The sequence below is a fragment of the Rattus norvegicus genome, chromosome 14 (assembly GCF_021556685.1).
Source record: "Rattus norvegicus strain SHRSP/BbbUtx chromosome 14, alternate assembly SHRSP_T2T, whole genome shotgun sequence".
Classification (NCBI taxonomy): domain Eukaryota; kingdom Metazoa; phylum Chordata; class Mammalia; order Rodentia; family Muridae; genus Rattus; species Rattus norvegicus.
The window spans coordinates 1,710,993-1,737,005 of record NC_141547.1 but is presented as its reverse complement, the minus strand read 5'-3'; the positions used below and the strand labels follow the sequence as shown (position 1 = coordinate 1,737,005).

At 44.6% G+C, this 26,013-nt stretch overlaps 2 protein-coding genes, 3 non-coding genes and 1 pseudogene across 8 annotated transcripts in view; 4 read left to right on the top strand and 2 right to left on the bottom strand.

Moving 5' to 3' along the window:
* Ruvbl2-ps1 (RuvB-like AAA ATPase 2, pseudogene 1) lies at window positions 10,557-11,984 on the bottom strand (annotated as a pseudogene).
* Window positions 12,913-19,352, top strand: Rpl5 (ribosomal protein L5). Its single transcript, NM_031099.1, is given in 7 exon segments — window positions 12,913-13,038; window positions 14,169-14,238; window positions 14,325-14,440; window positions 15,487-15,824; window positions 16,139-16,316; window positions 18,559-18,647; window positions 19,201-19,352. Coding segments are annotated over 7 exon segments (894 nt in total). The 5' UTR covers window positions 12,913-13,035; the 3' UTR covers window positions 19,301-19,352.
* On the top strand, window positions 15,977-16,070 carry Snord21 (small nucleolar RNA, C/D box 21). Its single transcript, XR_015637744.1, has one exon. It is a non-coding gene; the product is annotated as a small nucleolar RNA SNORD21 (small nucleolar RNA).
* Snora66 (small nucleolar RNA, H/ACA box 66) lies at window positions 16,617-16,748 on the top strand. Its single transcript, XR_015637757.1, has one exon. It is a non-coding gene; the product is annotated as a small nucleolar RNA SNORA66 (small nucleolar RNA).
* LOC134478782 (small nucleolar RNA SNORA66) lies at window positions 18,706-18,837 on the top strand. Its single transcript, XR_015637758.1, has one exon. It is a non-coding gene; the product is annotated as a small nucleolar RNA SNORA66 (small nucleolar RNA).
* Window positions 19,353-19,953: 601 nt separating the features above from the next.
* Dipk1a (divergent protein kinase domain 1A) overlaps window positions 19,954-26,013 on the bottom strand; it is a 70,845-nt gene continuing 64,785 nt past the window's right edge. Inside the window, exons 3-5 of one of the 4 annotated variants that reach the window (XM_087583739.1) lie at window positions 25,400-25,728; window positions 22,949-23,426; window positions 19,954-21,693 (exon numbers count right to left, since the gene is read on the bottom strand). In XM_087583739.1, the coding sequence (XP_087439865.1) occupies window positions 20,881-21,693; window positions 22,949-23,125 (990 nt within the window). In that variant the 5' untranslated portion in view covers window positions 23,126-23,426; window positions 25,400-25,728 and the 3' untranslated portion in view covers window positions 19,954-20,880. Of the gene's footprint in view, window positions 21,694-22,948; window positions 23,427-23,969; window positions 24,163-25,399; window positions 25,729-26,013 lie in introns of those variants that run through there. The other 3 variants (XM_087583740.1, XM_087583738.1, NM_001170456.1) reach the window with 3 other exon arrangements.

The window sequence follows — 26,013 nt, the reverse complement described above, 5'->3', positions numbered from 1 at the left end:
CCAGCTTATGTCAGGCTGACATAAAACCTTCCAGTATAGTGCGGATGTCACTTTGTTCTTGATAAGTTTCCTTTGTGAGGGAAATAGAAATGTGTGGGCTATGTCTCCCCAGGAAAAGTCTCTCACACAACACCCGGGCATCTCACAAACCAGAAGGATCAGAAGTTCAAGGTTATCCTCCATTATGAGTGGCATTCTAAACGATGTCTTGAAATAATTCATACGTATTTAATGATAAATTTTTTAAAATAAGATTTATTTATTATATATGAGTACACTGTAGCTGTCTTCAGACACACCAGCAGAGGGCATCTGACCTCATTACAGATGGTTGTGAGCCACCATGTGGTTGCTGGGAATTGAACTCAAGACCTCTGGAAGAGCAGTCAGTGCTCTTAACCACTGAGCCATCTCTCCAGCCCTAATAATAAATTTTAAACCAAAAAAAAAAACATTATTTGATAGTTCTGGTAACTCAGAGATAGGTGATCCTATTACTGCTAATTTATAGGTTAAGAATTCTGCCTCATGGGGTTGGGGATTTAGCTCAGTGGTAGAGCGCTTGGCTAGGAAGCGCAAGGCCCTGGGTTCGGTCACCAGCTCCGAAAAAAAGAACCAAAAAAAAAAAAAAAAAAGAATTCTGCCTCAGGGTGGTGGCAAGATGGCCCAGTGGGTAAAGGCACCTGCATCCAAGCCTGATGATCTGAGTGGTCCAAAGAACTGACGATCCTCTAACCACCGCATGGGTGCGCACACAAATAAATACATGAATAAAATCTAATTTAAAAAAAATCTAATGAAAAGTAATTTGATCTCAGGAAGCTAATGGAACCACCACCCCCAAGTCTCCACACTTGAAAATAGAGGATTGTTAATAAGCATCTCCCAAGATTTCATCTGTATCCTCTTCTCCGCCTTCCCAACAACACTTGGATGGGAGGACTAGATCCTTTGTTGGGTTCCTCTTTGCCTTCTGCCCCTTAGACCATGGGCCTCCTTCTGTTGCAAAGTAGAACTGCAACAAGACCAAACTACCCATAATCAATGCTACTATCTTCAATAAAATTAGAGAATGAAGCCAGGCACAGTGGTGCCCACTTACAGTGCCAACTAGTCAAGAAGCTAAAGCAGGAAGATTGCTTGAGCCCAGGAGTTCCAAAGTTTGCTATCAGCCTGAGCAACATAGTGAGATGTCATCTCAAAAGTGACCACGATGACTGGAGGTGGGGTGGGTGGGGTGTCAGTGTAGTGGACCTGTTCAGTGTAGCCTTTGACGGAAGCAGAGTGCCAGGTTGTTTGTGTGTGCGTGTATGTACATGCTAAGGACATAGAATGTGGACACGGAATATCAGAAAAGAGAGGCATCAAATCTGACTCTAAGGTGTCTGTTGTCCCTGGCCCTCTATCAAGTATAGTTTATGTGTTTGTCCTTCTCGACCAGAGTTTCTGAACACTCTCTGTACATTCCAAGACCAATCAAATGACTCCTTAAAGCACAAACTTCCCAGGATGCTGACTTCATGCACAAGTGAATAATTAAACAGAAGAGTTCCATTCTGGGGTCTGGAGAGGTAGCTCAGTGGTTGAGAGCATTGACTGCTCTTCCAGAGGCCCTGAGTTCAATTCCCAGCCACCACATGGTGGCTCACAACCATCTGTAGTGGGATCTGATGCCCTCTTCTGGTGTGTCTGAAGACAGCGACAGTGTACTCATATACATTAAATAAATAAATTCTTTAAAGAAAAGGAGCTCCATTCTGATGTCTGTAACTGATAGTAATAATTACACTTTTATGTGTAGACTATTTCCTTGAAGGAGTTGTATTTGTTTTAAAATGCTCAGGAAAGAATTAATAATCCTCATTGTTTCTCCCAAAGATCCTGCTGAATATGTATATATCTTTTTTTTTCTTTTCTTTTTTTCGGAGCTGGGGACCGAACCCAGGGCCTTGCGCTTGCTAGGCAAGCACTCTACCACTGAGCTAAATCCCCAACCCTGTATATATCTTAGTTTTTTTTTTTTTCACATGCTCTAGTAATGGAAGGAAAAGGCATATATTATCACTGTAATTTAACAAATGGATTCTTCAAAGGATTTATGAAGTCTATTATTAGGCATATGTTTTAAGCATTGGCTCAACAGGTAAAGGTGCTTGGTACCAAGACTGATGACTTACGTTCAATCCTTGGAGCCCATAGAGTAGAAAAAACCAACCAATTCCCATGTGTAACTGAGGGCTTTTCTACCCATGCTCCAGTTTCCAAAATAACAACTCTGAGGCATAGGTATAGATATAGATATAGATGTATAGAGGTATATATAAATGCCTAGGCCATAAGCTTGGTCTTGTTCTCTGACTAGCCTGTAACTTAGGTATCCTATACTATGAGTGCCTCATGGCTAGTTATGTCTTCCCTGCTTTAAGAATCTGTCCCCTCAGAGTTCCCGAGAAATCTTAGAATTCCTCTCTCCCTACCGTAAGGCCCACTTGGCTCAGCTAATAGGCCAGCAGCTTCTTATTGACAGGCAATGCTTCCATACAGCACACAAGAGAATTCTGTCAACACTTCCCCCTTTTAGGCCAATAAAGGCCTCTTTCTCTTTCAATAGTAAACCATAAGCAATAATAACAATTATGAAAATGTATCAGGTAAGATTTACAATCACAATGTCAGGTCCCTTAGTATTTGATAAACTTGGATAAAGTGCATTACTATCAACCCTATCTTGGTGAGTTCAGAGTTCTGTACCTAAATCAATTCCTATCATAACTTGCATTACCAACCTAAAAGCATCTTAGACTTTAAAACATTTTCTTAAACCCTATACAATTTAAGTTTAATTGTGAGACTGTAACTGTTGTCTTTTTGTGCCACTCAAGTGGCAGGAAAGGCTTTCTCAGCGGTGGACTCCCTTTGGAATCTTTGGAAACTTTTAAACCCTCTGCAGCCGGGCCCTTTCCCTAGACCTCCCTAAGGATCATAGTGCTTTCTAACCACTGTAAAGTTCATAAAAGTCATCTGGGGTGGGGTGGGGTGGGGTGGAGACATGGGTCAGTGGTTAAGGGCACTGACTGCTCATCCAGAAGTCCTGAGTTTAAGGGGTTGGGGACTTAGCTCAGTGGTAGAGTGCTTGCCTAGCGAGCACAAGGCCCTGGGTTCGGTCCCCAGCTCCGGAAAAAAAAAAGGGGGGGGGGGGGGAAGAAGTCCTGAGTTTAAATCCCAGCGACCCCATGGGGGCTCACAACCATCTGTAACGGGACCTGATGCCCTCTTCTGGTGTGTCTGAAGACAGATACAGTGTACTCATAAACATAAAGAAATAATTCTTTAAAAAAAAAAAAAGAGTCATCTCCAGCCCCCTCCCTAGATTGTGCTAATTTTAAGGGAAAAGTCTGGAGGTTGGGGATTTAGCTCAGTGGTAGAGCGCAGCAAGCGCAAGGCCCTGGGTTCGGTCCTGAGCTTCGGAGAGGAGAGGGAAGCGGGGGAAGTCTGACCAAAAACCACTAATCCCTGAATAGGAAAACTCAACAATCCCTGAGATCCTCCCACCTCCAAGCTCAGGACTTGAAATACCAGCAATCCCTAGAAATCTCCTAGAAAGTTCTGTCCCTCCCTGCAAGAAACCCTATGTAACCCTTTACCTGTCCACTGCCCTGCTGTCTGCTCCAGGAGGCAGAGGGCAGAGGGCAGCGATCCCTGGTTTCATCCTTCCTCACCCTGGACCTCCAATAAATCTCTTTTATGAGATTTGCAGCCTGGTGTGACGTGACTCATCAGAAGACCCAAAAAGAGAAGACGAAAAGGAGCATGGCTGAGGCCCGAGCTCCTCAGTTCAGCTGGGGATAGGCTGCCTGGGAGCTGCAACGCCTCTGCTGAGGAGGCTTCTTCCTCTCAGAGCTGTACGGTTCCTGAGCTCCCGTGTCTCAGAATACTCTTCCCTTAGACACTGTCCCACCTCAGAGCTGTGTGGTTCCTCAGCTTCCAAGTCCCAGGACATCTCCCATCTGAGCAGGAAGGGTAACATCTAAAGGTTCTTTATTCTAATTTAAAGACGTCTCTAACCTCTGTTCTATGGCCTGTAACCTACCATTCCATCGTTCACTCCTCTCCTAACCTGTTTTATTCTGATCTCTCTTAAAAAGGACATACAAAATTGTAATCATTGAAAAAACAATTATTTGCATGCGATAAGTGAAACAAAGTCACAAGGGATCTAGATACATTGTGTCATTGTATTTTCCATTTTAACACACACACACACACACACACATAATTTTCTTTTTTAAATTTCCAACTCTCTCCATAAGGACTTCACTTTCTTAGTTTTGAACTAAATATTTCTTTCTATGATTTTTTTTAAATACCCAGTTTCTTTTCTCTTTCATTGTTTTCAAACTTAATACCTTACAAGTTCAGAAGTTTGGGCTTTTTAGTCCCACTGCAGCTCCAGGATAATCTGCAGGCTCCGCAGGTTAGCCTCCTTAGATAGGTCTAGTAGGCTGCCCTTGCCAGTTTTTGAGTGGAGCCTCATGCTCACCTGGAGCTGAGCCTATCTGCCCAGCTCTGGGAAGTTCTTCTGCCTAGAAGACATGCCCGAGCCTCGGGTTCCTCAGTAGCTATCCTCTGCTCACAGTACCTGTTCCCCACTTTTCCAGTCACTTTCGAAGTTTTCTTCCCTGGCTGCTTTCTTGCCTGTCTTTCGGAGCTTTCTCAGGCCCTATGCTTGAATAACATGCCCTATATGTGTTGCCATTTGTAATCTTGAACTTTTATACCCAGCCTCTTTGTTCCCAGAGTAAGGACTCTGAGACTTATGAGTTAATGCCATAAGTGTTGGCTAATCCCCCAACTATCTCATAAGGTTTATAACTCATTTACTCTAGTCTTTGCCTGACACACAGTTAGTTACATCTCCTTAGTTTCCCATGTCCAACTTCCTCAGAGTTCAGGATGGATCTACTGCTCTTGATTCTTGACTCTCTCTGCTGGATGTCCTACCTTCTAATCCTGCCTCAGCTCATTGGTTAATCAGGTTTTTATTGACAGGTGTTGCTTCAATACCTTACAAAAGAGATTCTCTCTACACTCACGAGTTGTGTTCAGACTCCTACACACACGTGCCATAGAACACATGCACACATAAATAAAAAATAAAATAGATAAATAAATGAATGAATGAATGAATAAATGTAAGCCTTGAAGAACTTCAAAAATAGACTATCATCACTTTTGATGATTCCAGAAGAGATGTACTTATAATTCAAATTTCTAATAGAAATAAATTCCCAGCAATTGTGGGCCTACATTCAGCCCCGACTGTGTTTACCCTGCACCACCACCGTCAGGTGTTGGGCTTTAAGGAAGCTTGGAGATGCCATTCAGGGAGTGGGAAGAATGCAGTCTAGGATGTGGGAAGCTGATGCTGGGATTCCCAAGCTCCCAAGCATCCAGTCGCCGCTGGGAAACCTCATAGAGGAGTTGGGAACAAAGGATTGGAAGTGCACAGGACCTCGATGATGAGCCAAGAACCAGGGGCTCCTAAACTCCTGGACATCCAGGTGCTGCTGGGTCTTGAAGCGTTGGGAACGGAGTCTGGGCCCACAGGCTGAGGATGATGCAATGAGCCTGGGGCTGGGGAAATGGGAGCTCCGACTTAGCTCATTGGCGATTGTCCTTAGCTTGGCAGAGGTTGTCTGGGAGCGCAGAGGGGCCTTTTTCGAAAGACTCAGGCTGCAGCTCGGTAGTCTGCTTTCTCCATGCTCCCCACAGCGGGTCTTTTTTTTTTTTTTTTTTTTTTTTTTTTTTGGTTCTTTTTTTCCCGGAGCTGGGGACCAAACCCAGGGCCTTGCGCTTCCTAGGCAAGCGCTCTACCACTGAGCTAAATCCCCAACCCCTACCCACAGCGGGTCTTGATGGAAGAGACAGTCCATGTTTATCCATACCGTTTATGTACTGTTCATCGTGGAAAATGGATGCATACCGACTCCTCAGGGTGGACCAGAGATGAAATAACTTTTGCAGGAAGGATGTCTGGAAAGAGAAGCTTATTGGCTAAACCAGCAGATTCTAGATATCTCATTAGCACGGAGAACTCTGTTTTAGGCTGTGTGGGAAGTGTGGTATGTGTTCTGAGCCAAGATTCTACTAGGGAGCAGGGGGCACCCTACTGTCTTGGGTGGGTGCCTGGGTGCCTGGGACTCAGACTCACTCAACCTTAAGTTTCCTGGCATGGTCCACTGTTCCACAAGAACCACTAATAAAGGGTTGGGGACTTAGCTCGGTGGTAGAGCGCTTGCCTAGCAAGAGCAAGGCCCTGGGTTCGGTCCCCAGCTCCGGGGAAAAAAAAGGAAAAGAAAATCACTAAGAAAATGCCCTACAGCCGTTTCTTAGGGAGGCATTTTCTCAATTGAGGTTCTTTCCTTTTGATGACTCTAGCCTGTGCCAGGTTGACATAAATCTAGCCAGGACAGAGGGTAGTGGTGAGATCAACCCCAGGGCTCCACATGTGAAAGGTTAAGGGTCCTGTCACTTTGCTGTACACCTTGCTTGTACTATTTTTCATACAGAGAAACACGAGGGACCCATTTTCTTTCCTCATGTCCTAGTTCACACTCGGGTCTGAGTCAGTGAGATCAACAATAGATCAAGAGAGGCCAGTGAAAGCCCAGCACACATGGGGATTGCAAAGATGTTTTTACATCCTGCGATCTTTGGAGTCTGTCAGGGTTTCCAGGAAGAACTTCCCTTTGATCCGGGCAGGAGGAAATCATCTTGTTCTAGCCTTGAACTTTACAAAGCCATACACAGAAACAAATAGAAAAATCCCATTATTATGTTGGTCACAAAACAAAAGCAACACATGATTAAGGCCACGCCTCACTGAATACACTGTGAACCAGAAACTCCAAGCAGTTACCCTAGTGTTGATACCTTCTAGACACCAGGAAAATGCTAACGCAAATTTCTTGTGCTAAGTCCTCAAAACAGAAGGCAATTGTGTCTGAAGGTCATGAAGACTTTGGTTTCTGATGTTGCTGACATTTGAAAAATGCTTTTTTGTGTAGTGGGGCTTGAGTAATACATTTTTTTAACACAAAAGAAAATTAAATTATGGAATTCTTTTTTACAATGTGAATGCAAAATAGATTTGTTTAAAGTTCTTTTTGTTTTGCATGTTTGCACAAATGTGCTCCTCCTGCATTCATCATCACAGTGGTCCATCGGAAGAGGATGTCAGATTCCCTAGAACTGGAGTTAAAGACCACTGCGAGCTGCCATGTGGGTGCTAGAAATAAAGTCAGTAATCGAGTGCTCCTAACTGTTGAACCATTTTCCCATCCCCGTGGAAAAGATTTTTTTTTTCTTTTCTTTTTTTTCGGAGCTGGGAACTGAACCCAGGGCCTTGTGCTTGCCTGGCAAGCGCTCTACCACTGAGCTAAATCCCCAACCCCTTCCTTTTTTTTTTTTAAAGATTTATTTATTTTATTTATATGTGAGTACACTGTAGTTGGTCTTCATACACTTCAGAAGAGAGCATCCTATTACAGAGGGTTGTGAGCCACCATGTGGTTGCTGGGAATTGAACTCAGGACATCTGGAAGAACAGTCAGTGCTCTTAACCACTGAGCCATCTCTCCAGCCCAGGAAAAGGTTTTTTCTTTTTATTCGGAGCTGGGGACCGAACCCAGGGCCTTGCGCTTCCTAGGCAAGCGCTCTACCACTGAGCTAAATCCCCAACCCCACCTTATTCTTTTGAGGCAGAGTCTCTTACTGAACATGAACCTGAAACCAGGTATGTTCTCAAGCCTGCCTGTAACCTCAGTACTGGGAGGGGAACAGACAGAAAGACAAATGGCGTTTGCTGTGTACTAGCCCAGCTTCCTCGCAAAGAGGGGTGGGGAGAGGCAAGTACTACAATGAGCTGTAACCCCAGTCCTAAACATCCATTTCTTACTTGTCTCCATGTTCTAATTTCTGGTTCCAGATGCATTCCTTGTGTTAAAATAGCTAGAGTTAATTTAGACTTGATGTGAGATATTTTAGAATAGTGAAGAGATATTCTAGAATAGTATAACAACACCAGGCTGGGGAGATGGCTCAGTAGTTAAGAACATTGGCTGCTTAACTGTGAGGATTTGAGTAATCCAGTCAGCTTTGATAACTAGCCAGGCATGTTTCAGGCATCCTGTAACCTCAGCACTGTTGTGGGCAGAGACGAGAAGATAAGTGGCATTTGCCGGGTGCCAGGGCGGCCAAAACTTTTAAGGTTCAGGTCAATAAGAACAAGGTCGAGAAAGACAGAGGCAGGCACCCGATGCCCTCGTACAGCCTTTATGTGTGTATACCCATGCATACACTCACGTTCATACATAGAGCAAGACAGTAAAGATTCTCAGAGAGCAAATCAGTCTTTTCAGGAAAATGAATTTTGAGTATTTTAGTATTGCTTGCTCTGAATTATGTCAATACAAGTGTTCAAAGCCCAAAGAGATCTGAATTTTAAAAGGAATTCAATTGATTTGGATATGGTGATGTCCGCAAGTGGTCTCGGGACTCAAGTAGAATCAGAAGGCTCCTGTAAGTTTGAAGCCAGCCTGAGCTGCACACGGACACCTGTCTCAATTCAGGGACAGGGCCGAGGTGGCTCGGCAGATGAACACACCTGCTACCCTAACCCCTGATGACCCGATCTTGATCAGCAGAACTCTGATAGTGGAAGGAGATAATTGGGACTTGCAAGTTGTCTCCTGACTTCCACATGCCTGCTGTGGCACAGACAGTGCAGCCCTTAAAAAATAAATAAATGTAAAAAGAAGAAGAAAAGCGGAGAGAGAAAACTCCTTTTAGTACCTTTGAAAAGTTGAGATATAAAGATATATAAACATGATCTGAACTAGTTAATGTGCATGTATATATATATGTAGGTAAACATATACATGCATATGCAAATGTACTATACATATGTTTTGTGTGTGTGTGTGTGTGTGTGTGTGTGTGTGTGTGTGTGATTTTCAGAACTCAGATTGAAGCTACCCATTGACAGAATGAAATGGAGATTTTGTGAAGTGGGTGTGTGGTGTGGTCAATCTTCCCCACCCCCCAGCTCTTAATGAATAAAGCTGATATACTGTTAGTATATCAGTATTAGTATGATATTCTAATGTAAGGAACTGCAGCCATCATGCATGATAAGTTAATATGATAATTATGGTTTGAGTATATTTGCCTTTCAGAATAAAATCAGGAGCTGTAAAACTGAAAGCCCATGTAAGACAGCGGTTTTCAACACACAACCTTTTCCCAGGGGTCATATACCAGGTATTCTGCATATCATTGTTACATTACAATTCATAACAGTAGCAAAGTCACAGTCACGAAGTAGCAACAAGGTGATTTTATGGTTGGGGAGTCACAACAAGGTGAAGAATTGTATAAGGAGTCACAGCATTGGGAAGGATGAGAGCAACTGTGTAACAAATTCTCCTATTGTGCTTAGAGATGGAGAAGATTCTTCTGGCAAAGAAAATCACGTCTCTTGGAGAACTAAGGATCATGAGCAGTCAAAGCTGGCCAGGAATCAGTATTGTGTGTCTAATGATCTCTAACTGCTGTCATTAACAATTTTTAAATTTCTGTACTGAATTTTTAAGAGCTTGAAATTTGTATTTTCTGTAACCAAAACAATATTTTTCTTCCTAAATAAAATAATTATGATCGGAACCCATGGGGGGAGGCTTGATAGTCGTCATAATCAGGGTTTCTATTACTGTGATGAAATATCATGACCAAAAGGCGAGTTGGGGAGGAAAGGGTTTATTCACCTTTGTGCTTACACCTACACAAGGGAAGTCAGGACAGGAGCCTGAGATAGGAGCTGATGCAGAGGCCAGAGAGAGGTGCTGGCTCCTTCTGCTGCTTTTTTATAGAACCCAGGACCACAGCCCAGGGATGGAACCACCCCACAATGAGCTGGGTCCTCCCCCATCAATCACCAGGAGAAAATGCCCTGTGGCTGGATCTCATGGAGACAATTTCTGAACTGAATATCCCTCCTCTCTGATGGCTCTAACTTGTATCAAGTTGAAACAGAAAACCAGCTAGTACAATACCTGAACACATTTTTTAAAAAAAAATTATTACTTTTATTTTATGTGCATCGGTGTTCTGCCTGCATGGGAGTCTGTGTGAGGGTGTCAGATATTGGGGGTTCAGACAGTTGTGAGCTGCCATGTGGGGGGCTGGAAAACTTCCAAGATCTGAATCATCAGAGAGGAAGGAGCCTCAGTTGAGCAAATGCCTACATGAGACCCAGCTGTAGAGCATTTTCTCTTGATTGCTGCTGCTGTCGCTGCTGCTGCATACTATCTGACCCACACACTTCCAGGGGATTCTGCCTCAGCACGGAACTCACCACAGGAGTGCTGGATTACAGATACATACTCCATGCCTGGCTTTCCATAAGGGTTCTTGGGGTCTGATCTCAATGCATCAGGTTTGTGTAGTAATCACTTTTATCTGCTGAGCTATCCATAAAAATACAAATTTTTTTTTCGGTTTTCAATAATTTTATACAAAGTCACAGTATTAGAACTTGTAGAAAACAGGGTGGGAAGGTCTGGGGTGCAGTGTCAGCTCAGGAGGTGTCCATTGTTTCACCTTTGAGCTCATTGACGAGGAAGGCATCCTTCATGTACAGTGTGGAGTGGGATTCATCCAGGGAGAGGGAGTGTGCGCGCTTGATGTCATCCACCAGCACCTCTGTGCCCTGGCCGCTGTGATGAGCTGGAGGTCTCAAGCCCAATGCGGGTTAGCACTGTGTAGGCGTCCTCACTCATCTCCACATCTTCCTCCTCACAGCGGATGCGCAGAATCTGCGTGGTGTCCTTCTCACTGTAGGGCGATGTTGACACAATGAGCAGACGGTCTAGCTGGTCCATGGGGATGCCGTGGGGACTTTGGTACCTGGTGCCTCGGATCCGGGTGATGCCTCGGTTGGCGGCCATGATAAGGACAGCCTCCATGTCACTCTCCAGGGCCCGGTTGAGGAAAGAGAAACTCTCAGTGTCCAGCATGTGGACCTCGTCGATGAACAGCACCCCAGGGATGATCTCCGCTTTGCCCTCCTCCCTCCACTCCGCCACCTTGGCATTGATCTATTCTCGGACTTCTGACTTGATCTCCCCAGTGTCTCCTGAGAAGAGGGCTAAGAAGCCCTGAGTGTGGGAGTTGATGACCTCAATCTCATGGAGGGACACGGTGTGCACCACCTCCTTGCGTTTTCGCAGCTCTCCGTCCGGGCACAAACTTGGTCTGGGAGCCATCATAGTCTCGGGCACGTGTGAAAGAGCGGCGCAGCTTAGAAATCTTGCCAGTGGCCTTGTCGATGGTGATTACGTCCCCGGCCTGGACCTTGTCCTTGGTCAGGGACTCGATCATCTTGGTACACAGATCATAGATAGTCTCCATCTCCATGGTCTTGAGAGTCAGTTTGCCCACCTTGAATCCCGTGCATGTGGCTGGCCGGTCAATCTGGATCTCCACCACGTCACCTTCAATGATCTCTGTCTCCTCCTTGATACTGACACCAATGGAACGGCAGAAGGCTTTTGTTAGAGCCTCGGTCTTGCTCATCTCCAGAGAAAAGATTTCACTGCCTGCGATAGCTGTGAACTGTGTGTCTGGGCCCAGTGCCTGGACCATGCCCATGGCAATGGCTGTCTTCCCAGTGCCTGGCTGGCCAGGGATGAGGACGGCCCACCCTGCAATCTTCCCTTCTCAGATCATCTCCAGCACCACGCCAGCTGCACACCAGGCAGCTAGCTGCCCCACCATGCCCTGGGAAGCCTGTCTTGGTTCCAGGGCATCATCCAATCCCAGACCCCGGATGTGGGAGTGAGCGCTGCTTCGCTCGATTCTTGTCACATCGCGGATCTCAGGGACTTTGGTGGTGACTGCCACGGTTGCCATGATGCACACCAACCCAAAAATACAAATATTTTTAAGGAGTTCTGCTGCCCCTGCAAAATCAGAGTACCAGAGTCATAAAATGCTATTGCCAAAATAATTGGGTACACAAAATTTGTTTGGGGAAGCAATTTTCAAAATTGCATTCTCATTGACTTTATAAAGCTCTCGACCTTTCATGTGTTTAAATAATTGTTTGCATTTATTTTCCCCCCTCAGGTATCATACAGCCCAGCCTGGCTTCCAGTTCACTATGTAGCCCAGGCTAGCCTTGCACTTTGTGATCCTTCTTCCTCTTTCTTTTAAGTGTTGAGGCTGCAGTACTGAGCCGCGCACCCAGCCCTAAAAGGAAGCCACCTGAGGAAGGAGACTTTAAAAAGCTAACTAAGAGTGATGGAGGTAGTGGTGGGGCGCACTGATAATGTCGGGAATCCCGGGGACAATGGAAACATAAGGCAACAGGAGAGTGCAGTGGGTTTTGTTTTGTTTTTTTATCATGTAAACTAAGAACTTACTGGAGGTCAGAAGTGCTGGAGAATGAAAAGTATGCGTGAAGCAGATGCCAAGATGCTATGTAAAGGCGGCGGAGACTCTCCTAACTCATGCCTGAGGCTCTGAGGCTGATCTTCCTAGCAGCCCTGTGTGCTAGGAATTCCGATATATATATATTCCAGAAGTGAGTCAAGACATGGAGAAGGCATGATTTCAGCATAGGCAAATTCATTTTATTAAACTTAATCTTACCCCTTCTTGCTTAGAAAAAAAAAATATATTCGTGTGTGTGTTCGTACGCGTGCGCGTTTAAAAATGTCCTAGCAACAAGCCTGCATTTCCTTTTCTCATCTTGCTTGCGTGTTGAGATGACAAAATCTGACATTCGTCCTCCGACCGGCAGGGGGCGATAGGCTGCGCACCCTGATGCCTCCAGCCACTCTCTTTCCCACGTCGCTTGCGTCCTGGAGGTGCTACATACTGCGCATGCGTACGCGACTCCGGTCTTTTTCCCCCTAGCGCGGCCGACTCTGCAGGTCTGCGTGGAGCCGCAGTTGCGGGTCTCTGTTCCGCAGGATGGTGAGTGGGCATCTGGGTCTCAGACCCGCGCGTGCACGGGGGCGCCCCCTCCTCTCGCGGATGCCCATTCGGGGCCCGCTCGTGCGACCCGGGGGGCAGATGGCGTTCGATTCCCTGCTCTGCGGCCGCCGCTCCAGCGTGGCCTAATGGCTGCCGGGTGCGAGCCGGGGGAGGGGCCGCGGCGGAGGGTGCCCGGGACGTGGCTTCCGAGGCTGGCCGCTGGCCGCAGACTCCTCCGGGATCGTCAGGAGTCGGTGCTGCGGAGGCCCGAGTCCCTCGGCCGCGCACAGGGCCCTGAAGCCGGGAGTGTCTGTTGAGGTCGTGGCGCCGCAGCGTCCGGGAAGGGAGTCCGTGTCATTTGGGATGTGGCTGCCCTTGGCTCTACCTGGCCAGTGTCTGGTCCTGTTTTCAGTGTTTTGCTGGAACCGGACTGAGTTGGGGTGCGGTTCTTTATGAGCGGGGAGTAATTGCAGATCGTACTGGCCTGCTGAGCCCAGTTTAGGCAGGAAGTCAGCGTAGTGCGGTTGTCGGCACAGATTGGGTGCGGTGTAGGTGATACATCCCAGAGGGCTGGCGTGGGGATCGGTTGGTACAGGACGTGGAGGATTGTTTAAAGACAGTACGAGAATGTGTTTGTGCCTGTGAGTGTAGCGAGGAGCCTGCAGTTGTGGAAGGGAGAGGGCTGAGGCTTGCTTGGGCCATCTTTATGTGTTTTTAGACGCTTCGTTGGGTGTACTTGGCGAAGAGAACCACTGCAACAGCAGTTCTCAATCTGGTTCGCGACCCATCTGTCAGATATTTGCATTACGATTAATAACTACGAAATTACAGTTAACGAAGCAGCAACGAGATGTATAGTTGGGGCTCGCCACAGCATGAGGAACTAAACGTGTTAAAGGTTGAGAAGCACCTCACTACAGCGATACTTGTTAACAGTCAGCTTAGAAACATGCTGTAAAAGTTGACGGTCGTAATGATTTGCTTCTGAAACTTAGGCATTGTAATTTAGTGCTCAAACGCTACCAAATGCTAGGTCATCTTGGGCTACATAGTGACAGACTGTCTCAAAAGAAAAGTCAGGGAATGAAACAGTCACCAAAGCACTGATCTTTTTTTTTTTTCCTTCAAAGGGGTTCGTGAAAGTTGTCAAGAATAAGGCCTACTTTAAAAGATACCAAGTGAGATTTAGAAGGCGGCGAGGTATGACCAACTTTTCCTGTTTGAGTTCCTGAAGGATCAGCTTCGGGGTGGAACATTTTCTTGTTCAAATCTTTTTTTCCTTGCAGAGGGTAAAACTGACTACTATGCACGGAAACGATTGGTGATCCAGGACAAAAATAAGTACAACACACCGAAATACAGGATGATAGTTCGTGTAACGAACAGAGACATCATCTGCCAGGTGAGCTGTGTTCTAGGCTTAAGCAGCGCGATCAGACCCACAACTCATATTAACTATGGTAGAGATGATTTTCTTGTAGTAGATTTAAAGATTTAAAGATTGCAGTTGTGGGGGTGAGATTTGGAAAACCCAGCTTATGTGAATACTCTCCCAATTACCATAATCTGTCATGTGCTGTCTTATGTTATGGGCTTGTGTGACATTTTATTGATTTAAAAGGGCTGGTAATTGTGAGGCTCATCTGTAATCCAAGCTGTTTCTGTTTACTGTTTAAATAGGTTTTAAAATGTACAGAAACATCTCCTGTGAAAGTCCTTTAAAAAATGGCAATTCCTGTATTCAGGGCTCTTACAGTTAAGGGCGATGCTTAGCTGAAATTTGCTGACCGGGAGACAGATGCAGTTGCTTTCTGTGCAAATTTGTTGACTACAACGGTGGGGTTGTCTGACGTTCTGATAATGAAGGGTGAAGTGTCAGAGACTTGGTCAGATTTAGCTCAAAAGGTACTTTTAGTAAATGATTATTTGCTTTGGTGGGGAGGTTCAGATCATTGTAACCAACCTTGGCTGGCCTTGAATTCACAGCTCTGCCTGCCTCTGCCTCCTCGGTGCTAGGATTAAAGGTGCCCTGTTTTGAGATGGGGTCCCAGTGTATGACCGAGGCTGATCTGTACTTTTTGTAGGACAGGCTAACCTTGAGCTTAAAGATCTACTTGACTTTGACATTTTTTGGAATCTTGCAATATAGCCATGAGCTCAGGCTCTATTCCAAGATATCCCCCTCCCCAGTTTGTTTACTTTTAAAGGCACCTATGATTTCACCAGCTTATCAGCCTTAAATAGTTTCAGTATTTAGAAATAGCTATTATAATTGGTTCTGACATGCTGTATGTATTTTAGCCATACTTTTCCCCCTAAACCACTATGTAGTGACACCACACAGATTAATGTTCATTGAGTTGTCTCTTCTCCCCACATCTTGTTAAAAGGTGGGACAAGTACTGTAGAATTGAAAGCAACACATTAATCTGATTTTTCTCACTGCAGATTGCATATGCCCGTATAGAAGGGGATATGATCGTCTGTGCAGCATATGCACATGAACTTCCAAAATACGGTGTGAAAGTTGGCCTGACAAACTATGCTGCAGCCTATTGCACTGGCCTGCTGCTGGCCCGCAGGCTTCTGAATAGGTTTGGCATGGACAAGATCTATGAAGGCCAAGTGGAGGTGAATGGAGACGAGTACAATGTGGAAAGCATAGACGGTCAGCCTGGTGCCTTCACTTGCTATCTGGATGCGGGTCTTGCCCGAACTACAACTGGCAATAAAGTTTTTGGCGCCCTGAAGGGAGCTGTGGATGGAGGCTTATCTATCCCCCATAGGTAATAAATAGTATTAAGGTTTCTGTCTTGATTCCCTCCATGTTGAGATAGAAAGCACTGGCAGCAGCCTATCCTTCTGAGATGCCGATGCCTGGGCAGTGTAGACTCTAGAGGGGGGAAGCGAGTGTGTCTGTGGAATTCAGAGAGGAGCTGCTAATGATGATACCGCACTAACTGAGCAGTTAGTAGTTGGTCCTTTGATTGCATATGATGTAATCATTGTTTCAAGACGGGACTGATGGCAGCTCCTGAAGTGAATTCCTGGGAGTGTTGTAATTTCTTGTCTGTATACTAAGGTGAACTTTTCATTTTAGTACCAAACGATTCCCTGGCTATGACTCTGAAAGCAAGGAGTTCAATGCAGAGGTGCACCGGAAGCACATCATGGGTCAGAATGTGGCAGACTACATGCGCTACCTGATGGAGGAGGATGAGGATGCGTATAAGAAACAGTTCTCTCAGTACATCAAGAACAACGTGACTCCAGACATGGTAAACATTTACCTGAACACGCTGCTCGCTTACAGAAAAAACTGCTTATTCTGTTTAATAAGGGGTTGTAGTCTTAACATGTGTTTATTTCACGTTGTAGAACAGGTTAGATGTGGCTTTGTGGGTAGGTAAAGGTGGCTACTGAGCTGCTGCTGCTGCGTTGGAGTGAGGTTGTGTACTGGTCAGGTGGGAAAGGGTTTTAGATGCTCATGTACACGGGCTTTTAGCATTTAAAATCTGGGCAAATGGGTGGTCGGAGCAGCTCCTGCATTGCCTGCTGCATCTTGCTGGTCAAATTCTGTGCAAACTCGATCACTAGCTCTGCATGATGTGGCAGCAGCTAAGGGAACCAGGTTTGCTAGAGTAACTGTGGTGATAGCAATGTACCAACCTCAGGAGCTACTGAGGTGCCCATTCTGTCCCAGTACAGTCTTCCCTCTCTCTCTTTTAATAAGAGACTTTTTGTTTTGTGGGACAGGATTTCTCTGTGTAGTCCAGTCTTGGAAATCAGAGATCTGTCTGCTGCTGGGATTAAAGGTGTGCGCCACCACCACCCAGCTTTGGGGGTTGAGCTGGGGGCATGGGGGGAATCTAGGGACTTTATTACCAGGGCCACCTTTGAATTTAAGATCCTGACTTAAAGGCTTGATTTACCGTACCTACTGCACTTTGGTTTTGGGATGGTATGAAAACTTCATTTTAAAGTTTATTGAAATCCTTGGGAGCTGTACTAGTTGTTTGCAAAAAAGTAGGGGTGGGGGAAGTAATTCGAGTTTGATACTGGAATCTATCGGCTCTACAGTTTCCTATCTAAAGTGGAAATACGTCCTGTGGTCTGGTCTGTGTGTGCTCTGGGCATCACCTACACTAGACTCAGCTTGACCTCTTATGAAAGGAAGGGAGCCATGGACAGACTGCTTCACTGCCGTCTTCCGGGATCTTGTGCTGACTCCTCATGTCATGCTTGCTCAGAAGGTTCTCGGGCTTCACATCTTTTTTTTTTTTTTTTGGTTCTTTTTTTTTTGGAGCTGGGGACCGAACCCAGGGCCTTGCGCTTCCTAGGCAAGCGCTCTACCACTGAGCTAGGGCTTCACATCTTATCACATGCTCATGACTGCTTTTCAGCTAATGCTTTTTATTTCGTGGTACTGGGGATTAAATCCAGGGTTTTCTATGGAATGAAGCATCAGTGCTCAACCTCTGTAGTTCATTTTATCTGGTGTATTCTGTGTAGCTCCTGAAACCTCCTGTTTCTCAGCAGAGTGAATAAATCCACGGCCTCATCTGCATATGCGAAGCTATCATCCTTTCCTCTCTGTTAGGAAGAACTGGGATGTTAAATTTTTGCAGTTTTCAGACTATAATAGTGGGTTGAAGGAACATTCTGTCTTACTGAGTGCCGGGGTCACTGTTGTGAGAGTGTGAGGAAATCTGCACTTCGTGGGGACTTGTCTCTTAGGGCATGGAAGGGGGTTGAAATAGTTGGGGCCTGCAGTGCAGTAGACGTTTCTGCATTATTTCCTCTTTTCCACCTCCATGTTGAAATGAATCGATTTAGAAAGCTGGGGTATAGACACTTTAATAAGAGCTTGCCAGGTATCAAGCTCTTGGCACTCCTGTTCTTGAGCACCTATATACTTCAGGGGGTTACAGCCTTGAATTTTATTTTTTAAAAACAAACTTTAGAACCAAGATTCCAGAAAAACAATCTAGTCAATGGGGAGAGAGGTGGCTTTGTCAGTTTAGAGATCATACAAGCTGCCACATACTAAATTTGGCAGCGCTAGAGTATGGAGTATGTCTCTAGTGCTGGGAATTGCTTTAAAAGGCCTGTCACATAAGAGGGATTGTAAATCTTGGATATATGGGATGACAAAAGAAATAGCTGTTGCCCAGTTTGGTGAGATACCCCCTTATGCCCTTGCCCTCAGTGGTCAGTGTGTCCTTATGTCCATATAGTTCATGTCTTTTGGGCATGCACCTTCTCTTGAAAGAATTTAGGTCGTTCAGTAGACTAGAGAGTGTGGTGTAGTTGTACATAAATGGGCTTGTAGACACCAGGAGTGGTTGCCTTCCTTAGGAATACATGTAGGTTACTCATCCCAAGCAGTGAAATCTAAGGAGAGGGTGGACTCTACTTGGGCTTAGTTAGGGTCTTGGAGAACTGACAGCAGGTGAACTGTACCTTACTAATAGGGCAGGTGAGATGAAGGCAAATACTGTTTGCTTTGCTTTGTTCCAGATGGAGGAGATGTATAAGAAAGCTCATGCTGCTATCCGAGAGAATCCAGTCTACGAGAAGAAGCCCAAGAGAGAAGTGAAGAAGAAGAGGTGTGTGGTTAACCATTCTCTGGGAAAGAAACCTGCTGCATCTTGCTGGTCAAATTCTGTGCAAACTCGATCACTAGCTCTGCATGATGTGGCAGCAGCTAAGGGAACCAGGTTTGCTAGAGTAACTGTGGTGATAGCAATGTACCAACCTCAGGAGCTACTGAGGTGCCCATTCTGTCCCAGAACAGTCCTACATAAGCTACCTACATGGGAATCTTTCTTTGCCTGCATTCATAACATTTCTGCCTCTGCCTGACTGTGAATACTGAGCTTATGGTGTGGGCCATCATGCTCAGCTGAGGTGGCTTTTGAGTTTGATGGAGTAAACAGAATAGCCAGTGCAGTTGAGTACCTGGATTAGAACTTAATACGGGCACTCAGGAGGTTGAGGCATGATTGTCACAAGTTCAAAGCCACCTAAAGGATATCTAGGAGAACCAGGTCTTCAGATAATGAGAGTTTTAGCCTCTATCCAATTACAAAGGTCTTGTCATTTTCTTTTTCAGCTGAACTTGAGAGATACTCCTGTCTTACTCCTTACTTTGTTTTGTAGGTGGAATCGTCCCAAAATGTCTCTTGCCCAGAAGAAAGACCGGGTTGCTCAAAAGAAGGCAAGCTTCCTCAGAGCTCAGGAACGGGCTGCTGAAAGCTAAAGCCATTTTCTATGAAGATTTTTTCATAAAGACAATAAACATTGATCAAAGCAGCTTTTTCTGTGTTAAGCTGTTATTATGAGACTAGGAAATAGTGTGAAATTACAAAAGCAAAGGAGTAAATAGTTTAATTTATTTTACCTTTTTTTTTTGTTGTTGTTTTTGCACCATGGCATGCCTCTGCTGGGAGTAAGGGCAAGTATCACCACACCTAGCTGAGATTGTTTTGTTTCTCCTCTAAAAGTTTTTTTTGTTTTGTTTTGTTTTGTTTTTTAACTGGGAAAGGCCAGCTTACATGGGTTCCTGTAAAGCTCACGAGTGTTTCTTGGGATTCTAGTATTTCTGGAAGGAGTCCTTGTCTTTCAGACTTTCAGATTTGATAATTAGCAGCATGATCATCAGGACATAGTTCTTCATTTATTACAACCAGTTGATTAGTGGGAAGAAAGTACCTCAAGGTCAATCTTGAAAGTGAACAACGGGGCTGGGGATTTAGCTCAGTGGTAGAGCGCTTACCTAGGAAGCGCAAGGCCCTGGGTTCGGTCTCCAGCTCCGAAAAAAAAAAAAGTGAACAACTGGTGCTAATCCTTGGCTTTAAAGATTTGAGAACAACAGTGGAGTTTATGTCGTGGGGAGAAAGGGAGGACTGGGGCTTTTTGTTTTTGTTTTTTGTTTTGTTTCATCTTTATTGTACATGCCAGACCCGAATGTACATAAGAAAATAACTTGAAAGGGTCAAATATTAAACCTTGCCTATCAGGTTCATGTGGGAAAAAGTACTAGGTGATATATTTATGCCTCTTAAGAAATAGCCCTTCAACCACAAGGAGCAAGAACTCTTGCTGATTTATTCCAGTCTTCCTTGGTCTGTCTCAGCTGAGGCAGTCTGCATCTGTAGCCTCTGCCTTACAGTGTCAGGTAAACAGTTGACTGCTGGTCTACATCCCCAGCCTAAGATAATGTACATCACTTGTTGACACTATCAGAGCTTCAGGATAATGAATTTCAGTTGCAGTGGTAACTGCATGTAGAATATATGCTTGAAGCTAAAAAGCCATTCAGCAGTGGAGCCATCTGAAGGTAAAATGTGTAAGTATACAGTAAACCATGCTATATTAACTGAGCTTTAATAAACGAGTCCTTTGAGTTTACCTGTGTAGCATTCTTTGTGTTACTGTGCAAACTTTTACCATGCTAAAACATTAGTAAGTCCATGTATGAATGTCTTTGTTTAGACAGCAGCTTCAGTGCAAACAATGTCCAGCAATGGGATAGATAGGTTGACAACCTACAGAACACTCACTATGCAATGGGATTGGCTAACACCTACAGACCACTCACTGTATGCAATGAGGCTTTTCACAGCATTAATTTTTTTAAAGTCAAAATAGTTAACAGTGAATATACTTATGAACTTGTAAAAAGGCAGGAATGAGTTTTGGACATCTCTTGGCTCTATACCTGCCATCACTGTCATAACATGCATTTAAAACGACTCCATAGGCCCAGGGGACAGAAGCCATTCTTTTAAATGCTCAAACATAAGTAGATTCTCAATAGTGGTAATAGTCCAAATTTTACTAGGAGTCATTTGTGTAGGAAATTTTCTTCCACAATAATGTCTTCAGGTTATTTAGTATCAAAGAGTGTTCCATTTCCATTTGATTTGCTGTGATCTTGAGAGCAATACAAGAATAAAGCTGCTTTTCTAGTTCTTCCCGGATTTCGCCTGGAGCACCATGCAGTAGGTAGTCTTTGAGTAACTGACAAGCTTTTGCCAAGTTCGGTTGTATTACTTCTGAAGTACACTTCATTGTACTCAGGTCACAGCTAGTTCTGCAGTCTGTACCGTAGACGCAGTCCAGGTCAGACTCACAGTGGCGGTCCTTGATGAGTTCCTTTAGGTTTGTCTCTGGCACAATTTTCCTCATGTCCACCATTTTCAAGTCATATTTCTCATTATATCCTAGGTTTTTGGCACTGGTGTCACACATGAGAAAGTTTCCATAAGGGCCATGGAAAACATCCTCTACAAATTCTAGAAGTCCTATGGCTATCTTGGCTTTTCTGGGCCATGATGGTGTGAACAACTGATCCATGCTCCTTCTGAACCCAGATGGGATAAAAAGTTCCATAACCCATGGAAGACTTATTCCATACAGAGAGGTATATTCAACACTTTCCATCACATAGAGATCACCACAGAATCCCATTAGTTTGGGGGTATGTTCTTTATCTTGAAGTATTACCATCAAGAGAAACTCATTCAACTGGAGAAGTGCCCATGCTGACTTGGCTTCTCCTAGGGACACCTGGCCATCTCTGTCTCCATCAGCCACTGTCAGGATGAGGTTAACCAACTCAGAGAGGTTTCCTTGGTCACCTAATTTTGCCTGCCAAGACAAGAATTTGTTGAGTTACACAGACTAGAATTAGGATCCTAAATTCAAAGCCAGTCTGTTTAACTTAGCAAGTAAATCCAAGTCTAGAGTTCTGTGGGTGAGGGTCCTCCTGAATTTAACTCCTGGTCTAAAAACAAAAAGCATCTGTAAAAGAATCAGTTCTAGGTCATACCACAGTGCTAGCAGTTACCTTGCCACTGAATAAAAAAGAAAATTTATATCTCCCAAATAATAGGGGTGTGGTGTCTGTGCACATGTGGTGTACTATGAACTGTTGTGTGGGTGGATGTTGGCAGACAACTTGTAGAAATCTGTTCCCTCTTTCTACCATGTGGGTTCTGGAGATTAAATTCTAGTTAAGACATTTGGTGGCAAGTGAATTTACTTTTGAGCTATCTCCCTAGAATAAAAAGTAAATTATTTCTAATACTATTTTTGGTTTTGGGTGTTTTAAGTTTTCTTTTTTTGAGATGGTCAAATGTAGCCTAAAGGGACTCTAAACTAAATTCCTGATTCTCTTCTGCCTTCCAAGTCCTGAGATTATATATGTACATCACAATGGATTTCTTTAGATTTAAATAATTTCAAGTCCAATGTAATAGTGCACACCTGTATTAATCCTTGCTACTCAGAAGGCTGAGGCAGGAGGATACTTTTTCAAAGCCAGCCTGATCAATTTAGTCATTTTCAAAATCAGTTAAAAAAAATAATAAAAAGGGCGGACTAGGGATACAGCTCAGTGGCCCCGTCTGTCCTTGTTTTGTTCCCCATATAAGAGGAGAGGAATGGACAGGAATCCAGGGAGATAGAGTACACTAATTTTATTTCACTATTTTGGTTTTAGATTTATTGATTTATTTATACAAGTGTCACATTATAGTCCAGGTTGGCCTGCCCATCTGGCTTCAAACTTAAGGCAACTCTCCTGCTTCAGTCTTCAAAGCAGCTAAGAGTACAGGAGTAAGCCATTGTACCTGGCTCTGTATCAGGTGAATGTCAAAATGCACAGCAACCTAAGACCCCCTCAATTCTAATAATAACTATCGTAAATAATCTAAGACCCCTCAATTCTAATAACTACCATAAATAAGAAAAGCTGAGCGTCCTCCAGTTGTTTACTTTCTCTGGATCATTGCTTCCAGACCGTCTCTGATGGAGGTAAAAGGCTGTCAGCAATGTGAGGCTCTGCCAGCCCCTCTGTAAGGGACGAGGCTTCACTCTGAGGAGTGGCGCTAGGCGGACTCACCTTGAAGAGACTGTACACCATTTCTTTGAATTTCTGTACAGTAGTTCCCCTGGTTGGTTTATCAAATAGCACGATTTCCTTTCTTGGCTCCAGGTCAGTTCCAAAGTCAAGATGGGGAGCTTGCTCCATTTGACACTTCACGACACCTGGCAGGTTGTCCCAGACGCCTAAGTACATCTTTGTGAAGAAAAGCGTAAGTTGTGCATCATATGAAAGGAAACCGCACAAGCATACAGCAGAAATGTTCAGGTCCTCTACAAAACGTAAACAAGCACTGGACCTCCCAGCTACATCTGTGACTTTATTTTTACCAGTATGAGGCAGTCCACTGTGTCACCCAGGCTCATACTCAAATCTTCTTGCTTAACCTCCTGGGTAAACACTAGCATACTCAGCTCCTGACTTTATTCCTGAATGCAAATCTGAAGTACTCCCAAAGTATTTCTTCTTAAAGGACTTTTAAAAGATAAACAGAAGGCTGGAGAGATGGCTCAGTGGTTAAGAGCACTGACTGCTCTTCCAGAGGTCCTGAGTTCAATTCCCAGCAACCACATGGTGGCTCACAACCATCTGTAATGGGATCTGATGCCCTCTTCTGGTGTGTCTGAAGACAGCTACAGTGTACTCATATACATAAAAAAATAAATAATTTTTAAAAGATGAATATAATGCATACATAGAGTTTTTTAAAAATAAAACTGGAAGGATCCTAGCCAAAAGCAAGGCCCAATATGATCTACTTCTCTAGGCCCTAGTTCAAGGGGGCATTTTGTGCTTTTGTGCAATGCTTTTTGTGTAGCTAAGATTTAGGGCCCCCCTAGGATGTTTAGGCTGGTGGCAAATCATGGACATTAAGTGGGTACTTATCAAATTAACATTATGCAGTATTTACTACATTTTATTCAAGGCTGAGTTCCCCACAAACAGCCCCTAAATGGTGTGATGAGCTTGGAGTAAAGTCAACATTGTAATGGAAACTCAGAGGATAGATGTGAAGACAAGGGATGTATGAGGGACTTACAGACAGCAGAGCAAGGAAGTGTCCCTGCTGGACTTGCTGGAGCCCCAGATCCCACATGCCACAGTGTGTCTGAATGTCGAACAAGAAGTGGTGGGGCTGACGCTGATCACGCCAGTCTCGTCCTCCTCTGCCTCATCCCTCCATTTGGGATGGGAATGGTTTTGTTAACAAAGCCCTCTTCATGGCTTGGACACTGTGTAAATGATGGGGAAAGCAGCCTAAGAAACCTCTGTTCTGTCTCCTTTGAGGTAGTCATTACGCAGGTGAAGGCTGGCACAAGTTAGACCAAGGCCATGACTGGACAGTAAAAGAATAAGGCAGGGACAACGTTTTTGTAGGGAGGGAGAGAAGGAGAAGGAGGGAGAATCAAAATGGAGACTGAGAAAGAATGACCCCAGGTCCGGGTGGTCCTGAAGGGCCAAGGTAGCTGGGATGGATTTCTGTAGGCGAATTTATCCTATCTAGGTGGGTGGTTTATATCCTTATGGCTGTATTGTGTGGATGCACTGTACATTGAGTATTTAGCATATAAATCTGGTTGTTGGGTTATAGTTTATTGAGTCTTGATATTACTGGGTAGCTGGGACCAGAGTTCCCAGCTGGCCAGGATTGGCAGGGTGACTAGCAATGGGGACAGAGAGACCGCTAGGGCCGGAAGACAGCTGGGCTAACATGGCCTGGTGCCTCACTGAAGCCAGCTGTTGCTGAAATAAATTAATGTTGGTTCTATATGGCCCTACAGTACCAGAACCAATACCAGGGAGCCACTGCCCCGTCCAAGATTACCAGGGGACAATGGTGGAGTGGTGATGCATGGGAACCAGTAGTGCCCCTTTCTTAACTATACCACAACAAGAGTCTTTCTAGGTAGGTCAGGATCACCTTGAACTCACTGAGTAGCCCAGGATGACACTAAATTTACAACAGTGCTCTGCCTCAGTCTCCCAAAAATACCTACTGAATGACGTATCAAACCTTACAAAATGGAAATACATAAAAGTCCTAAAGCTTCATTTGATTCAACAATTTTTAGTTATGTATATTTGAGAGGATGTGTTTTGTCTTTAAGACAGAATTCATTCTCTCTCTCTCTCTCTCTCTCTCTCTCTCTCTCTCTCTCTCTCTCTCTCTCTCTCTCTCTCTCTCCTGGTTTGCCTGGAATTTGCTATTTATATCAAGCTGACTTCAAACTCAAAATCCTTCTGCTCCAGTCTCCTGATATAAGTATCCCTCAGCTTCAAAATTTTTAGGAAAATATTTATTTAGTGTATGTGAGTACACTGTAGCTGCTTTCAGACACACTAGAAGGTGGTATCAGTCTACAGTACAGATGGTTGTGAGCCACCATGTGGTTGCTGGGAATTGAACTCAGGACCTCTGGAAGAGCAGTCAGTGCTCTAACCACTGAGCCATCCCTCCAGCCCCCAAGCGTTAAGAATTTTTTAATAATGCTTTTTAGTTTAAGAGAAACTTAGAATTTACTAGCCAGGTAAAATAGTACAATACTATAAACACAGCTCTTAGAAGCTGGAGGCAGAATGATTAAGAAAAGCTACAGCCACAGAGAGAGGCCAGTCTGGCCTATGTAAGACAGTTAAGACAGTAGCAAAAAACCAATGATTAATAATGATGACAACGGCCAGATCCATACCTGGTTGTTGGGCTTGGTGGACAGACATTTTCCAAAGTACAGTGTTTCTGTGACACAGAGGCTGTTGCATGCAGGCCCATCAATAACTCCGGTCTTGTATTTGTCACACTGGGAATCAGAAATAAGAAGCTGGTAAATGTTCATGAGTAGAAATATCTGAAGAGTCTGAGTGATTGATAGTTACTCTCAAACCAGGCAGTGGCGGTGTGTGCCTTTAATCCCTGCACTATGGAAAGGGAGGCAGAGGCAGAGGCAGAGGCAAGGGGATCTCTATGGGTTTGAGGCCAGTCTGGTCTACAGATCGAGTTCTAGGACAGCAAGGGAGGGGCTACACACACACACACACACACACACACACACACACACACACACACACACACACACACAGAGAGA